Source organism: Arabidopsis thaliana, chromosome 3 (genome assembly GCF_000001735.4).
Source record: "Arabidopsis thaliana chromosome 3, partial sequence".
NCBI lineage: Eukaryota > Viridiplantae > Streptophyta > Magnoliopsida > Brassicales > Brassicaceae > Arabidopsis > Arabidopsis thaliana.
Genome location: NC_003074.8, coordinates 16,043,484 through 16,060,556, shown reverse-complemented (window position 1 = coordinate 16,060,556; position 17,073 = coordinate 16,043,484). Strand labels below are relative to the sequence as shown.

The 17,073-nt window shown below is 36.7% G+C and overlaps 2 protein-coding genes, 2 long non-coding RNA genes and 3 pseudogenes across 14 annotated transcripts; 4 read left to right on the top strand and 3 right to left on the bottom strand.

Annotated features, from left to right (window-relative positions):
* Nucleotides 1-171: 171 nt before the first annotated feature.
* Nucleotides 172-2,826, bottom strand: AT3G44425 (annotated as a pseudogene; the record flags this gene model as incomplete). Its single annotated transcript has 1 exon — nt 172-2,826.
* A 443-nt stretch (nt 2,827-3,269) lies between these two features.
* On the top strand, nt 3,270-3,552 carry AT3G06815. The gene has a single exon (NR_141284.1). It is a non-coding gene; the product is annotated as an other RNA (long non-coding RNA).
* A 160-nt stretch (nt 3,553-3,712) lies between these two features.
* AT3G44420 lies at nt 3,713-4,260 on the bottom strand (annotated as a pseudogene; the record flags this gene model as incomplete). The annotated part of the gene is made up of 1 exon: nt 3,713-4,260.
* A 248-nt stretch (nt 4,261-4,508) lies between these two features.
* AT3G44410 lies at nt 4,509-6,186 on the top strand (annotated as a pseudogene). The gene is made up of 3 exons: nt 4,509-5,543; nt 5,627-5,779; nt 5,910-6,186.
* Nucleotides 6,187-9,315: 3,129 nt separating this feature from the next.
* On the bottom strand, nt 9,316-10,615 carry AT3G44405 (uncharacterized protein; the record flags this gene model as incomplete). Of its 4 annotated transcripts, none has more annotated exons than NM_001339137.1 (3): nt 10,289-10,597; nt 10,082-10,155; nt 9,316-9,552 (listed from the first exon to the last, which is right to left on the bottom strand). In NM_001339137.1, the coding sequence occupies exons 1-2, from the start codon at nt 10,434-10,436 to the stop codon at nt 10,115-10,117; spliced, it is 189 nt and encodes a 62-aa protein (NP_001326553.1). In that variant the 5' UTR covers nt 10,437-10,597. The 4 variants fall into 4 exon arrangements, with proteins under 4 accessions (NP_001326553.1, NP_001326551.1, NP_001326554.1 ...); NM_001339139.1 differs by lacking the exon at nt 10,082-10,155 and adding an exon at nt 9,672-9,740 and having other exon boundaries at nt 9,530-9,552; nt 10,289-10,571; NM_001339136.1 differs by lacking the exon at nt 9,316-9,552 and adding an exon at nt 9,622-9,740 and having other exon boundaries at nt 10,289-10,615.
* Nucleotides 10,188-10,432, top strand: AT3G06805. The gene has a single exon (NR_141283.1). It is a non-coding gene; the product is annotated as an other RNA (long non-coding RNA).
* A 138-nt stretch (nt 10,616-10,753) lies between the features above and the next one.
* On the top strand, nt 10,754-15,895 carry AT3G44400 (Disease resistance protein (TIR-NBS-LRR class) family; the record flags this gene model as incomplete). Of its 5 annotated transcripts, NM_001125300.2 has the most annotated exons (6): nt 10,754-11,463; nt 11,593-12,673; nt 12,751-13,095; nt 13,204-14,268; nt 14,356-14,385; nt 15,531-15,870. In NM_001125300.2, the coding sequence occupies 4 exons, from the start codon at nt 10,889-10,891 to the stop codon at nt 14,224-14,226; spliced, it is 3,024 nt and encodes a 1,007-aa protein (NP_001118772.1). In that variant the 3' UTR covers nt 14,227-14,268; nt 14,356-14,385; nt 15,531-15,870. The 5 variants fall into 5 exon arrangements, with proteins under 5 accessions (NP_001118772.1, NP_190026.1, NP_001326548.1 ...); NM_114308.3 differs by having other exon boundaries at nt 10,775-11,463; nt 14,356-15,878; NM_001339133.1 differs by having other exon boundaries at nt 10,786-11,463; nt 13,204-14,385; nt 15,531-15,895.
* Nucleotides 15,896-17,073: the final 1,178 nt, after the last annotated feature.

Sequence of the window (17,073 nt, the reverse complement as noted above, 5' to 3'; positions counted from 1 at the left end):
TGAGAAAGTGAACCAAAAAGCTTCATTCATATACACCAAGACGAAAAGATGAAGAAGATGGAATCAATCAGAAGCGGTTTTGGTGCCCCAATAGCCGTTAAAATGTTGATATCATTACAAATCTCATAACTAAACAAAAAAATTAACCAACAATTTCTAAGAATCGATGTTTTACGACGCATCGTTATCGTTGTCTCCATCGAAATATTCATCATCCCTCTGGATCTGCTTATCCCGTGAACGCTCTGAAACATTCAAACCGTTTACAATATATAACATTAGTCATTGAGAAAACAAAGGGACTAAAGTAGACTACTTGAAGGTGGTTATCGATACTTACGATCCACACGTACATCCGGATTTTGTTCGTCTTCATCAAAATCTGGTATGTAGAAATCCGGTGGAACCTAAGAAATTCAAGTAAAAAAACTGATCATAGTATAGAGTGTATCAAATTTAACCGACCTGCAAATGAGAGAAAACGAGATGTCCATGACGCAATGCGTCTTCGAATTTGCTCAATAAGAGGTGCATAATCCCCAGCCGTGAGTCTTTTAGTGACTAGGGGGAGACCTAAATATCTCACCTGCAGATGCCCAATATCAAAAGGGAATTTCCCAACAATTTCTTGTCTTACGATTTGTGGAACTCCTGCCATATACATCGTCGACTTCTCCATGCTAATCCGCAGCCCTGAATGCTTATAGAACTCATCAAACACCTCCACTATTCCCTCAACTGAACGTACTTTGCCATCCGATAAGACCATTAAATCGTCTGCAAAACTAAGATGTGTTAAGCCTAAGCTCTTGCATTTCGGGTGGAAACCAAACCGACGTGCATCCGCTGCCTTATCCAACATCTTAGAGAGGACGTCCATGCTTATTACAAAAAGATATGGCGATAATGAGCAGCCCTGTCGTAAACCCCTAGCACTTTGAAAATAACCGACAAGATCTCCATTAACTTGGACCGAGAACGAAGCCGTAGTAATACAAAGCTTTATCCAATGTATGAACATGGGTGGGAAGTTCATGGCCTCTAGAACATTAATGAGAAAAGACCATTGGACCGAGTCAAACGCTTTTGAGATGTCTATTTTGATAGCACAACGACTTGAGATCGAATCTTTATGGTAGTCCTTGACTAGTTCTGTAGCGAGAAGTAGATTTTCAATAAGTAATCTGTCCTTTATAAACGCCGATTGATTCCCTGCGATAAACTCTGACAATAGCACTTTTAATCTATTTGCAATGATTTTCGAAATAACCTTGTAGAGGACGTTGCAGCATGAGATAGGTCGATAATCTTTCATTTCCTTGGCTTCCAACTTCTTTGGAATCAGAGACAAAATAGTGGAATTTATTCCCTTAGGAAGGAAACCTGTAGCAAAAAAAGATTGGATTGCCATTGTGAATTTAGGTCCGATGATATCCCATGTTGCCGTATAGAAATCCGTAGTATATCCATCCGGGCCTGGGGATTTATCTTTCGGCATGGAAAACAAGACCCTCTGAATTTCTCCCGCAGACACCTCACTAGTAAGCATCTCTTGGTCATTCTCGGAACACCGGAAAGGCAGCAGATCTTGAAGCTCATTAAGCTCAAAACCTAGATAGTCTTCGGGGATGAACTGCAGGAATTCTCGGAAAAAAATTTCAGCTTCCTTTTTTACTGCGTCACCTTTAACCACACTCCCATCTGAACATTGGATTTCCTTGATCTGGTTTTTTGCTTCTCTAGCTACCACTGCTCTATGGAAAGTTTTATTATTTTTGTCTCCCACTTGCATCCAATGCAGCTTCGATTTTTGCTTTAGGTACTTCTCCTCAAGTCCAGCCACAAAATCCCACCTCGTGTAAGCCTCATTCTCTGCTTCCATAGTATGCAATGACGGGTGAGATAAATTTTCCTCTTGTTTCTTGCATAAGACTTCGTATGCTTCTTTTGATTTCTGCACCAGATTGCCTAATCTTTCTTTGGCAAGCGATTTTATCTTAGGTTTAAGCCCCTTTAATTTCTTGTTGAAGCGGAAAAGAGTAGAAGTGGACAAGAATATCGGCTCTGTTTCCTTCCAATAGTTATCAATCAAAGGCTTAAACTCCTCCATTTCTGCAATAACATTGACAAACTTAAAAGGTCTCCTACATTTTGTTTTGTCTTCTTCTCCACCATGGAGGTTTATTATACCTCGCAAATGGTCCGAGCATCCTCCAGCCTCAAAAAACGTGTAAGATTGCGGGAAATCATGGAGCCACACATCATTAACCAGCACCCGATCTAGTTTTTTCAGAATTAGATCATGTTCCCGCTTATTACACCATGTGTAAAGTGGACCATGTGACAACATATCTGTTATAGAACAATAACTCATTGTATCTTGGAAATCCTTCATACCAGACGTTACTGCAGGGTGTACATCCGCATGGGAGTGTTCCTCTATGTCCAAAGTTTCATTGAAATCACCAAAAATGAGCCAAGGTTTTCCCCGGATAATTGGTGAATCGTAGTGATCTTTCAGTTCCTGCCACAAGGTCTTCCTTTCTTCTACTGTGTTCAACGCATAAACAAAAGAGCAAAAAAACTCTTCTTGTCGATCAACAAGCTTAACTGAACAAGTTATCATCTGAGCACTTTTAAAAAATGGAGTTAGCCTCGTGCTACTTCTCCACATTACCCATATACGTCCCCTTGGATTGAACTCGTAATTTGTTATCACTGTCCAATCCATAAACATTTTACTTCTTAATATCTCCGCTTTCTTCTCCTTAACCCTTGTCTCCAACAAGCATCCAAACTGAAAATCTGTTTCCTCCACCCACTTTTTAATTACAGAATGTTTTGATGTAACATGACGATATACACATCATCTTTTATTAAATCAAAACACAATAATATTTATATGATAACAGTCGTTTAGGATTATGACGATACTATAGACAAGTGAGTTTATTGGTTAAAAGATCTTTACTTGAGGAGTCTAAAATATATCTGTAAATATTTGTGGGTTAGTTTTGTTAATAGTGTAGAGGTTTTAAATAGATCGATTAGTACTTAAGGGTTTTTGTCACTTAAATCTCTTAGGTAAGGGTTTTTATTAATAATATAGTTTAGAATTTTAAAATGGATCTGCTGATACTTGAGGGTTTTTTTTAAAATGATTTACCAATGGTTTGCAGACTTTATAAGATCATAGAGTTTGATCTCATTCTTGCAATGGATGAACAAAACAAACGTAGAACAAATAGTAATTTATTTAACTTAATAGAGGAATTGTGTGGTTAGATCTGATTAGTTATGGAGAATTGTAGTGAATATGAGTTTGAATGTTTGATGTTTGCAGAGGATATATTGAAGGCTTACAATGTATAGAAAGCGAGAGGGAATTTCCCGCCTGATGCAGATAAGAAGGTACCGTCGGTGTTTGTTTGCAGGACTTTGGAACTCTATTTAGTTGATAGATTTTCATTGAATTTTCAGGTTAAGCTAATGTGTTCTTATTGCAAGAAACACAATGACAAGTTTGTTCATGATCCATATTATGGTGGAGCTCAAAGTTTTGAGAAGGTAATTTCCATTAAGAGACTGGAGAAGCTGAATGCGGATATTAATTTCTGGTTTATACCATTAGAGGTGTTTGTTGTTGTTTGCTGGACTTTTTTTTTTTGGCAAACACTCGTTTTTCTCATTCAAGACGAGGAAAGAAATACACGGAGAGTCTCCTTAGCAAGCACATCTGCTGCTTTGTTTGAAGCTCTGGAGATAAAATTAAATGAGAGTACATCAAAATTAAAGGATAGGTGAAGGATATCGTATTGAATCCCATGGAGTTCTTTTGAGAGAGTCTCCGAATTTAGCGCTTTGATTAGTGAAGACAAATCTGAAGCGAAGTGAAGATGGCGAATCCCAAGCTCAATTGCATGTTGGATTGCCGAGAGGACTGCTGAAGCTTCCGCCATTAATGGCGAGCCAATATTTCGAATCCCTTTTGATCCTTTTCCAAATTGGATCTCAGATCTCTTGAAAACCCAAGCCAAACCTGTGGCTCTATCATCCTTCCACGCTGCATTCGTATTGCAGATCACAAGCTCGGGATGGGAAGTCTTGGTACAGGTTCGGGTTTTGATCACTTGCCCTTTAGCTTTGTTGGTTTGTGCTTTTTGTCATTCTTTCACTCTTAAGATAGCAAGGAGCATGATTTCCTCAGGTTGGATCTGTTGACGATTGAACACTTTCTGGTTTCGTGTGTGCCAGATTGACCTTTATGGACTTAAGAACTCTTTTTAGAAGATATTCAGAATATTTTCATTGAATTTTCAGGTTAAGCAGCTTGTCCTATGGAAAGTTGTTAAAAGGTGAGGTCTTGGGTTCGAGGAACGCCAAGCGCACCAATAACCTACCTGGTGGGCTTTGGGGTCCAAGGAGAGAGGTTAGGGTCGATGCGCTACAGCGCCAACGGGATGCCACGTGGCAGAGAGTGGCCACGTGGGCGGGTCCCACGGGACGGGTTGTTACAAAGTACATCCGGGTTTCATTCGTCTTCATCAAAATCCGGTATGTAGAAATCCGGTGGAACCTAAGAGATTCAAGTAAAAAAACTGATCCGTGTTAGATAGATTAAAGCATCAATGTGTCCTATGATGATCTGAGTTTACCTCCTGCATCTGTACGCTTGGAGCGTGTTGAATGTATCGCAAATTCTCCAAAATCTGCACTTTGATCGAACTGATGTACTTTGAATGTTCCTTTGTCGGTCACGTCGTGGTCTCGTCTTTCTAAATTTGAAATGTCATACTCTGAAAGCCTCATGGAATTCCCACATGCCCTTGACATCATCACGGAGCTGCAGTTGAGCAAAGATATACAAGAAGTTCCTCCATGGGTAAAGGGAATGTCTCGTTTACGTGTACTTAGACTCTACGATTGCAACAATCTGGTATCACTCCCACAACTTTCCAATTCCCTATCTTGGATAGATGCAAATAACTGTAAGTCTCTTGAGAGAATGGATTGTTGCTTTAATAATCCAGAGATTCGTCTCCAGTTTGCCAACTGCTTCAAACTGAATCAAGAAGCAAGAGACCTCATCATGCACACATCGACTTCTAGATATGCGATGTTACCCGGTACACAAATTCCAGCATGCTTCAATCACCGAGCTACTGCTGGAGGTTTATTGCCAATCAAGTTGAATGTGTCACCTCTTCCTACATCCTTGAGATTTCAGGCTTGTATCAGGCTGGTTATACGTGCAAATAAAATTCGTGAGTCTTCGACGTTGGTATGGATTAACGTCAAGGACAAACAAAATGATCTCAAAGTTTAGTGTACACCAAGCGTCCATGAAGTAGATATATATTTAACAGAGCATATATACACATTTGAAGTTGAAGTAGAGGAGGTGACTTCGATGGAGCTTGTCTTTGAGTTCCGAACAAGCAGTATCAAGTGGAATATTAGAGAATGCGGGCTACTCCAAATCATGGAGGTCCCTTCATATTCATGAGCATGATGAAAGCTTCTAGATGGCATCGATGGAGGAGGTATTGAAATTCTCTACCATTTTCATCTTGTGTTGAACTTGTGTATGTTATCAATGTGTAGCTAATGTTGGCTTAAGTTGCAGATAAGGAAAAAAAATAAAAACAAAGATAGAGACGAGGAGAAGTCATGAGTAGAATCTAAAAAACCATGGTTATGTTTTTGAAAAGAGAACATAGAGAGTCAGCTTCATGTCTGAAACCAGAGTAGGAAGCATGTTGTCCAAACTAAAACCAGAGTACCGTTTCTTTCTCTGTTTTTTTTTTTTTTTTTTTTATTTATTTAATATAAATATTTGAGCAGATTCTTGTTGACTAATATGCGTTGATAATTGATTGCACTAAAAAATGTAAGTCTTGTTGTTGCAGTCACATAACAAGCAGCAGAGTCTTATCTCAACTAAAACCATGCAACCAAAGTACATAAAAGCATACTTAGCACCCAAGGGAAGCATCTGGATGCACAAGCAGGCGTTCTTGGTGAACTCAGCGTTCTCGTGTGGGATTTGCGTAATCTAAGAAAAGCATGCATGGAGAGATTAACTAGAATTGTTATTGCTGATTTCCTCCAAAAAAAAAAATGTTAACTGCTTCAGTCCCACTAGTTACATGCTATACCACTGAACATATACAATAAATAAAACAAAGAGGAAGGAGAGTAATTACTTCACCAAACAATTGGGAATATTCATCAATTGTAGTAATATGTTTCTTTGAACCCGAAGCTTCTCCATCAAGAAATAACACTATTACCAGCTTTGGCCTAGCACTATATGTAAATGAGGATGTATGTTACATAAATGTTATAAAAGTCAAAACCCGTAACTATGTATCCTGAAAGAGCTTCTGCATGTACAGATCTGCTCCAAACTGTATCTAATAAATTTGGATTATACAACCAAGGCAGCAAAATCAAATACTACTCTGAGATTAAACCACAAAATAACAAGTTTTGCTATATAAAGAGTACTACTCAAATTAGGTTATAACAAATTTGATCAGTTTTAATCATAACAAACACGATCTCATCAACAATCATCCGGGAACCGTAAATATATTAAACATAGTTAGATCAAGTAGCTAACACAATTCCAGTATCTTTTAAAATGATTGAAATCAGCATGATAAAAAAAGATAAAAAAAGATAAAATCGGATACAGAAAAGTGAAATAAAGTTTGTAAAGCAACTTTTACTAGTTTGATTTACTGGAATTTACCTAGCTTGACCCAGATATAGAAAAAATAAGTAAATTAACACTCAAACATTGTGGTTTACTTGATTAACACAATTTTTGGGTTAAAAGACCAAATACCCATTTTATTTTAGCTTCATGTCTGAAACCAGAGTAGGAAGCATGTTGTCCAAACTAAAACCAGAGTATCGTTTCTTTCTCTGATTTTTTTTTTCTTAAAATAATAATATTTGAGCAGATTCTTATTGACTAATATGCTGTGATAATCGATTGCACTAAAAAAAATGTAAGTCTTGTTGTTGCAGTCACATAACAAGCAGCAGAATCGTATCTGAACTAAAACCATGCAACCAAAGTACATAAAAGCATACTTAGCACCCAAGGGAAGCATCTGGATGCACAAGCAGGCGTTCTTGGTGAACTCAGCGTTCTCGTGTGGGATTTGCGTAACCTAACAAAGGCATGCATGGAGAGATGAATTAGAATTGTTATTGCTGATTTCCTCAAAAACAAAAAAATGTTAACTGCTTCAGTCCCACTATCTACATGCTATACCACTGAACATAGACTTGAAGTCATTTGGTGGATTTTAGATTTGGTGGGACTTATGATGAATTTTAAGGAGGTTCGGGTGACTAATTTGGGTTTTCATTGAAAAAAAGGTCAATTCTATTCGTGATTTGGTAAGATTCAATCACAAATTCCACATGGAGAGAGACTTATTTTTCACTGGGAATAGTTTTGTGGCATCGTGAAAAGGTTGTTCCCAATTGTTCTACAGATCCCAAAGTCTAATTGATTTGGCTGAAACCAGATTTCGTGGAAGCTTAAGAATGAGTTTGATAATGGTGGAAAGATAAGATTTCTAATGGGAAAAAATTTATGCATTTTTTGTATGAGTCACATCGTATTCATTTGTTTGGACAAAATCTCCACATTCCATGTCAGGAGATGATAATTTCTTACCCATATTTTTAACTAAAATTGTATCAAAAGTCTCCTCAAATCCTTATCAAAAGGTACTCTAAAAATAATACTAAACTTTTGACTAACACCAGATTTTGTAAGAGTTTTATAAATCACAGATTGAATAACAAGTGCTTGTAGATCACTTCGAATCTTTTTAAATTGAATTCCATGTTCAATAACATGAGATTTGTGAATGTATTTCAAAATCACTAATTCAATACGAGATGATTTCAAAAAAATAGTAAACTCTTTCAAAATACATAGTTCAATACACCCCCTTAAATAAAATAAAGAGGAAGGAGAGTAAGAGAAAAGAAGAAGAAACCTGAGCACTAAGGTCATCTCCATTGGTGAGATACTTTAAAAGTTTCTCAAAAAAAATATATAATAATATTTTATTATAATTTAGTTTCTGTCCAATTATAAACACACATCTATACACATAATCTCTCAATCATTACTTTAAAGTTTATCTGCAGAGAAACTATTTTCAAACTTTCTCCTATCTCTTTTCTATTTTATTATTATTTTATATTTTTTAGTTAATAAAAAACCATGTGAGAGACTACTGATGGAGACGCTCTAAGCTACTCCACCAAATAATTGGGAATGTTCATCAATTGTAGTAATATGTTTCTTTGAAGAGTGTGCGTAGAAGTTTATCACCCCTTCATGCTGAAGTTGATTCCTTGTTTTGGCAATGGAATGTATGATCTCGATAGGTGTTACGAGTTGCTCCTTTGCAACCGATTGTGCAGATCTTATCTCTATCCTTGAGAAACTTTCGGAGTGGCCGACGTTAGTAGCTGAGATAGCGACTTTTGGTTCCCTTGTCTGATTTTTTCCTTCATTTAGTATTAATTTCCTTTCTCGTTGATTTAATGTGAGGGGGCATTGCCTCGGAACAAAGCACGTGCTCGTAATAGTTTGTTTTCTCATGTAAGCAAATCGGTTCATGAATGGTTTTCTATAGAAGAGAGTCTCTTCCAGATTACTTAATACATAAATAATGTTCGACGGAAAAAAAAAAAAAAAACCCTGAAGCTTCTCCATCAACAAATAACACCATTACCAGATTTAGCCTAGCACTATATGTAAATGAGGCTGTATGTTACATAAATGTTATACAACCAAGGCACCAAAATCAAATACTACTCTGAGATTAAACCACAAAATAACAAATTTTGTTATATAAAGAGTACTACCCAAATTAGGTTATAACAAATTTGACCATTTTTAATATCATAACAAATACGATCTCATCTACAAACATCCGGGAACTGTAAATATATTAAAAATAGTTAGATCAAGTAGCAAACGCAATTCCAATATCTTTTAAAAAATTATTGAAATCAGCATGATAAAAAAAAAAAGATAAGATCGGACATAGAAAAGTGAAATAAAGTTTTTTAATCAGCATGATCTCCACCACGTCATCGGACACAGCATGATGAAATCAAGATAAAAAGGTACCGTTAGTGTTTGTTGTTTAGAAAGTTGCTCCCCAAGCATCATTTTAGAGCTTATTTAGTTGTAAGTCAATAAGTTACTATAGCTAGGTAGCTCCTTAAAAGAAGGTCGTTTTGGCAGTTAGCTCGGTCGATAGATGCGTGGCTTAGTTTGCTCTTCTCTTAATGAGTCTTTCTATTGAAATGCTTATATTCCTGGTTGATGCAGAACAATGATATGTCATATGTGGTTGTACTTCGAAGACAAGGGTTTCCAGATTCGAAAAATTCTCGAGTAAATTCGACGAAAGCTTTCTGTCTTTCTTTCCAATAAGTCTTAATAGTTAAATGAATCAGGTTGTCGACGATCGGTATTGATTTACAACAAAAAAGTAAGTATACCTGAAACAAAAACAAAAATCATCACTTAAATTTCAATCACTAACTTAAAAATTTCTGTAAGCAATGTTACACTAACAACATATCTCAAGAGTCTCAGCAGATACGCAAATGACCTTAACTTTGGTGAGTGGTGAATGTCCCAATTTCATTTCTTAACTGGTGACGTTGGAAAGTCTCACCAGTCAGCTCTGTTATATATACCGAAAACCAAAATTTTCTCCAAATTAGTCATTAGAGGTTGTCTATCAAAATGGTGATTTAGTCTATAGGACTTTAGAATGGCATAACCATTGCCACTCCCAAGTAACCTACAAGTCCCGAATTTTACTGTAGAGAACCCATCACTACACGTCAACGATTCACATAGTTAATCACTACACGTCAAGTTTCAGTTAAAGGAATCAATTACACGTAGAATCTCATGATTTAGGCTGGTTCAATCCATCCCTATAATAATCAATCACCTCATAGAACATCGGTTTAATAATCCATCTGATATCAACGACACGAGATAAGGTTCAGCCGATACCTTCTCGACAACACTGGATCTCGGCGGGACTGTTTACACGGCGGCTGGAACGGTGAAGTGGACGGCTAAGCAATCTGATATGTGGCGGTTCAAGCCATGGTGGTTAGCCCTCATGGGTCGATAGTTAAACAACAACATATCAACATATCATAAAGCAAGCCAGAAACTTCCAGCACAAGTTACAGATTAAATCTAGGGCTTTCTTACCCTTAACGGCCTCGACAATGTCTACGACTGCTCCGGTGACAGTGGCTAACGTCATGTGACTCGTGTTGGAAACCTCTGGCAACACACGGCGGTGGTGGTGGTGATGAACGACAAAGATCTCTCCTTTCTGACAAGTTCCTCGATCCATTCAAACACAACAGCACGATGACAACAATACCGGTGGCTCAATCGTCTCTCTCATAATCACGGTGGTTGTGGCTTTAAAGAAGGTGGCTGGATAACCAACGGTGAGGCATAGTCTCGATCACGCTAACGGTGGCTTAGGGTTTAACTCAAAATAGTTCTTTTTATTTCGTCCAAAATCAGAGACGGCGATATACACAAGCACACAAATGTAACAAAGAAACCCTTGTCATATTTAGTCATTGGGCTAAATGGGCTGCAACTTATTAACAACAAACTGGCCCAACTACTAATTATAGAATTGGGGATGTTAAAGATTTTGTCGTTTGTAACATTTTCTAGGAAACATCCATGGAGTTTCTGTGCCAATAGTCAACGGTCACACGGATCCTTTTCTTCCTTGTTAAAATCCTTCTTCCATCCATCTAGGATCTTGCTCCATCCTTCACCATTCTAATGGATTCTTCTTTTTTCCTTGTCGTAGTCGCAGCTGCTATAGGCTTCTTCATACTTTTTCGAAAATTCAGATTCCAAGAAAGTAATTCTTCTTCTTTATCTCTTCCATCTCCTGCAACTTCTGTGTCTCGAAACTGGAAACACGATGTCTTCCCGAGCTTCCATGGGGCAGATGTCCGAAGAACCTTTCTTAGTCACATCAAGGAATCGTTCAGAAGAAAGGGAATTGACACATTCATTGATAATAATATAGAGAGGAGTAAGTCGATCGGTCCTGAGCTCAAAGAAGCTATCAAAGGATCAAAGATCGCAATCGTTTTGCTCTCAAGGAAATATGCTTCTTCGTCATGGTGTCTTGATGAGTTGGCCGAGATCATGAAATGCAGGGAAATGGTGGGTCAGATTGTCATGACCATTTTCTATGAAGTGGAGCCAACTGACATAAAGAAACAGACTGGTGAATTCGGAAAAGCCTTCACAAAAACATGTAGAGGTAAAACAAAAGAGCATATTGAGAGATGGAGAAAAGCTTTGGAGGATGTGGCAACAATCGCCGGATATCATTCTCACAAATGGTTTGTCTTCTTGATTTATACTTACCTTAATTACCTTAATTAAAAAATATTAAGACAAGAAATATACATATGTTTTGGATGTGTATATATGAGAATATTTCATGACTAATTGTTATCCATCAATGTTAGGTGCGATGAAGCGGAGATGATTGAAAAGATATCCACTGATGTTTCAAAAGATTTCGATGATTTTGTTGGGATGGCAGCTCATATGGAAAGGACGGAACAATTGTTACGCCTAGATTTGGATGAAGTAAGGATGATTGGGATTTTGGGTCCGCCTGGGATTGGTAAGACGACCATCGCTACATGTATGTTTGATCGATTCTCCAGGAGATTTCCATTTGCTGCAATCATGACGGATATCAGAGAATGCTATCCAAGACTTTGTTTGAATGAGCGCAATGCACAATTGAAACTACAAGAACAAATGTTGTCTCAGATTTTCAATCAGAAAGATACCATGATTTCTCATTTAGGAGTGGCACCAGAACGTTTGAAAGACAAGAAAGTGTTTCTCGTTCTTGATGAAGTGGGTCACTTAGGACAACTAGATGCCTTGGCGAAAGAAACTCGATGGTTTGGTCCTGGAAGTCGGATTATTATCACAACAGAAGATCTAGGAGTTTTGAAGGCCCATGGGATCAATCATGTTTACAAAGTGGGATATCCATCAAATGACGAGGCTTTTCAAATCTTCTGTATGAATGCCTTTGGTCAGAAACAACCATGTGAAGGTTTCTGTGACCTTGCTTGGGAGGTTAAGGCATTAGCTGGTGAACTCCCTTTGGGATTGAAGGTTCTAGGCTCCGCTTTGCGGGGGATGTCCAAGCCAGAGTGGGAAAGAACACTACCAAGGTTAAGAACTAGCCTCGACGGAAAAATCGGGAACATTATACAGTTCAGTTACGATGCCTTATGTGACGAAGATAAATATCTATTTCTTTATATAGCCTGCCTTTTTAACTACGAATCAACAACCAAAGTGAAAGAGCTTCTTGGAAAGTTCTTGGATGTGAAACAAGGTCTTCACGTATTAGCTCAGAAATCTCTCATATCCTTTTATGGAGAAACAATACGGATGCATACTCTGCTAGAACAATTTGGAAGAGAAACTTCCTGTAAGCAATTCGTTCATCATGGCTATAGGAAACATCAACTTTTGGTAGGTGAAAGGGATATATGTGAAGTGCTCGACGATGATACAAGAGTAAGTTTTGCCATTGCATCTCCCCCTGTTAATTGAGTTTATTTGATTACTAATATTTTTTTTGGCTCATGTTTCAGGATAATAGACGTTTTATAGGGATAAATTTGGATTTACGTAAGAATGAGAAAGAATTGAAAATAAGTGAGAAAACACTTGAAAGAATGCATGATTTTCAATTCGTTAGAATCAATGACGTATTTACTCATAAGGAGAGACAGAAACTGCTTCACTTCAAGATTATACATCAACCTGAGAGAGTGCAGTTAGCACTAGAAGATCTGATTTATCACTCTCCACGAATTAGATCATTGAAATGGTTTGGTTACCAGAATATATGTTTGCCTTCTACTTTTAATCCAGAGTTTCTCGTCGAACTAGATATGAGTTCCAGCAAGCTTCGGAAGCTATGGGAAGGAACTAAAGTAAGTGATTTTGATGAAAACTTTCATTTTTTTTTTTAAATCTATAATTTGTTTCCGTAAATGTTTATTAGCCAATTGTATCAACATGATCTTCTTTGTCAAATGCAGCAACTTAGAAATCTCAAGTGGATGGATTTGAGTGATTCTGAAGACTTGAAAGAGCTTCCCAATCTTTCAACTGCAACTAATCTCGAAGAATTAAAGCTTAGACGTTGCTCAAGTTTAGTGGAGCTCCCCTCCTCTATTGAAAAACTCACCAGTCTCCAGATATTAGATCTCCACAGTTGCTCAAGTCTTGTGGAGCTTCCCTCTTTTGGAAACGCAACTAAACTTGAGAAACTAGATCTTGAAAATTGTTCGAGTCTTGTGAAGCTCCCACCATCTATCAATGCCAATAATCTCCAGGAATTGTCTCTAAGAAATTGTTCACGTGTTGTGGAGCTCCCTGCTATCGAGAATGCGACTAATCTCCGTGAATTGAAGCTCCAAAATTGCTCAAGTCTAATAGAGCTCCCTCTTTCATGGGTCAAGAGAATGTCTCGTTTACGTGTTCTGACACTCAACAACTGCAATAATCTGGTATCACTCCCCCAACTTCCAGACTCCCTTGATTACATATATGCAGATAATTGTAAGTCCCTCGAGAGACTGGACTGTTGCTTTAACAATCCAGAGATTAGTCTATATTTTCCCAATTGCTTCAAACTGAATCAAGAAGCCAGAGATCTCATCATGCACACATCGACTTCTAGATTTGCGATGTTACCCGGTACACAAGTGCCTGCCTGCTTCATTCACCGAGCTACTTCTGGGGATTACTTGAAAATCAAGTTGAAGGAGTCGCCTTTTCCTACAACCTTGAGATTTAAGGCTTGTATCATGCTTGTTAAGGTTAATGAAGAAATGAGTTATGATCAGAGATCGATGAGCGTTGACATTGTCATCAGTGTACACCAAGCTATCAAAGTTCAGTGTACACCAAGCTATCATCATATATATCCAGTTTTAACAGAGCATATATACACATTTGAACTTGAAGTAGAGGAGGTGACTTCCACGGAGCTTGTCTTTGAGTTCATATCATTCAGAAGCAATTGGAAGATAGGAGAATGCGGGATACTCCAAAGATAGATAGGAGACATTCTTCGCCGGATCTCTCGTCGGGATCTTCTCGTGCGTTCTCTCTCTCTCACACTCTCCCCTTCTATCTCCCTGTCTCATGGATTGGTTAATGATTCGATTTTTCCTAATGGGTTTCAGATGTTTCTAGCTAGGACCACTGTTTGAGAGGTAAGAATCATGGGTTTGATTTCTCCTTGAGTCATTCGATGGATTCGATTATTGGTTTTATTTTGTGTGAATGGGAGTTAGCTGTGAAATATGTGGTAGCTCGTTTTGGAAAAGTAAGATTCATGGGTTTTGTATTGAGTTTATGATGCTTATAGGCTGTAATTTTTCATGGGTTTTTGTATCTGTCGTGTATTTATAAAAAGATGAAACATTGATGTTCAAAGCTTGCTATTTTTTATCTGTATAGATAGCTACGAAGGATTATCTTAAAGATGAAACATTGATGTTCAAAGCTTGCTATTTTTTGCCTCTTTCAATATCTCTGCAGTGTGGTTTTTGTTTTGTCTTTTGCTATTTATCTAACCAAATACTTTCGATTGGTTTTTGTGAAAGTGATTGGGATCATCAATAAGACTTAAGTTTAGCCATGAAAGTCGTGTAAAGTCATATAATGCTTGATTGATGGATATGTCTATTTTGCTGGTTTCATTTCTTGCAAGTTTCTAATTCTCTGGCATTTTTGTTGTTGTTGTGGTTGTTGTTGTTGTTTGTCTTCTGTAATAAGTGCCTTTTTTATATATGTTAGTGTTAGGAAATTTTCAAAAACAAAGCAAACTTATAAGATTGTGATGGACACAATCGCTAGTCTAAGTAAAGAAGCTTTAATTACCACATTCCAAGATGTGTAAGATAAGACAATAATTTAGATAGGTTAGTTCTACTGATTTTGTCAATTAGTCGTAAGTATGAGTATTTACTAGTGTTCTAAAGACCACTTATATGGTATTTATGTATCATAAACATTGTGTCTAGCTACTGGAAACCGTTTGCAAACTACACATTGATTAATCATTTGAGTCGGATTTGGCAAGCTAATGTAGTTATATAATGACATGTTACTTTTTAAACTGCTAATATTTCTTGCAAATATTTTCTTGCGTTTGATTTATTTGTGTATGTTGTTGGCATTTTTGGTTGCAAGTTCTGTTTTTAATGAATCTGATTGGTCTTTTCTAAATACTAATCGACTTCATCCTTATCAAATTTGATTGGTTTCATCATTTGAGCTAATTCTATCTGATTCTTGTACATTATTTTAGTATTCGTCTATGTTTGATGACATATCATTGATGTGATAAATGCAGGTGATTGAAAATCTTTAATAGGAGCTGCCATTGTGTGTTGAATGGGTATCACGTACTGCTTCTAAGTGATCCAAATCCTGCTTCAGCCTCTGGACTTGTTCTTTCTTCTAAGTGAGCCTTTTGGTAATAATTTTCCATCTGTAATGAGCTTGATTGCTTGCAGTGTTTTCTTTGCGTCTCTTGGTGTTTGTTTGGTTAAATCTGTTTCTTTTTCTCTCTGAGAGATCATCACAAGTCAATAAATAGATCATGTGTTTCAGATATGCTCGTTTCATGCGTATGTATCATGTTTTATCTATGTTTGGTAAAAACTTATATAACACTGAAGATATTAAGATTTTTGGAGTTTCTTTAATTTCATAATATATGCTTATATGCTTTGGTTTTTATATAAAAACAAAAAAATCATGAAAATGGAAGTTTAAATATCAAATATAATAATTTGAAATTTATTTGATTGTAAATATGGATTTGATCAGTAAAATAAAAATTAATATGGTTAGATTAAGAATTAAAATATAATTAGATGAAATTATGGCATTTTAGACATTTTTTATTAGAAACATCTAGATGGATCATCCATGAACAAACAAGCAAATTTTTTTTAAGAAAAACAATTAGATGGATCATCCTACTGAACCACCAAAAATGGAAACGAACATCATTTAGATGGATTAGTCAGATGAATCATTTGGATGGACATCCCAAATGAGCAAACGAACAGACCTACAAGGTACAAACAACAATAGAGATTGAATTAAATTTGGTGTATCCTATCAATTCTGGAGATTTACTTACATAATGAATAATTAACTATATTGCAAAATCAAATCACAAACTTGTTCCAAAGTTAGTTCTGCTTTATCCATTGATATAGTTCATAAACTTAAACAAGACTTGAGTATTGAACAATGATCCAAATCCCTACAAATTTAGATTAGACCATCAAAACAAACATGATCTACAAGCATCAGTGAATTGTCGAGAATGAAATTTTAAAATCGATAGATAACTCAAGAAAGCTCAAATCATTTTAAATTCTAATTTGAATACACTCTCCAAAGAGAAGATTGGATTGCCGGTAAGTGAAATAGAGTTTTTGACCTCAAGGAGAAGAAAAAAAGTGAAGGATCTCTGGAAAAAAAAGATAAGAGAGATAGAGAGAACTTCTCTTAAATGGGTCTGACATTGCCGTATTGGTGCCGTTGGACCTTTCTACGGAGGTTTTGTGTTTACCGGCGAATCGATTCCGGAGGTCGAATATGGACCCGTCGTTTTTGTAGAAATCGTTGTGGATATGGGCCGCTGGGAAGCCCAAAGGCCCATTAAAGAATTTTAATGAAAAAACCCTAAACTTAATTTTTAATTAAAAAAACCCTCATGTAAGAAAGTCCAATGAAAAAACCATTCAATTAATAATCAGTCAATATAAAACATCTTACTAAATTATTAATGCAAATCACCTTTTAAGTACGGAGTTTTATTAAAAATTAAGTGTTGTATCAAAATAATATGTATATCATATCAAATCTATATATTAGCT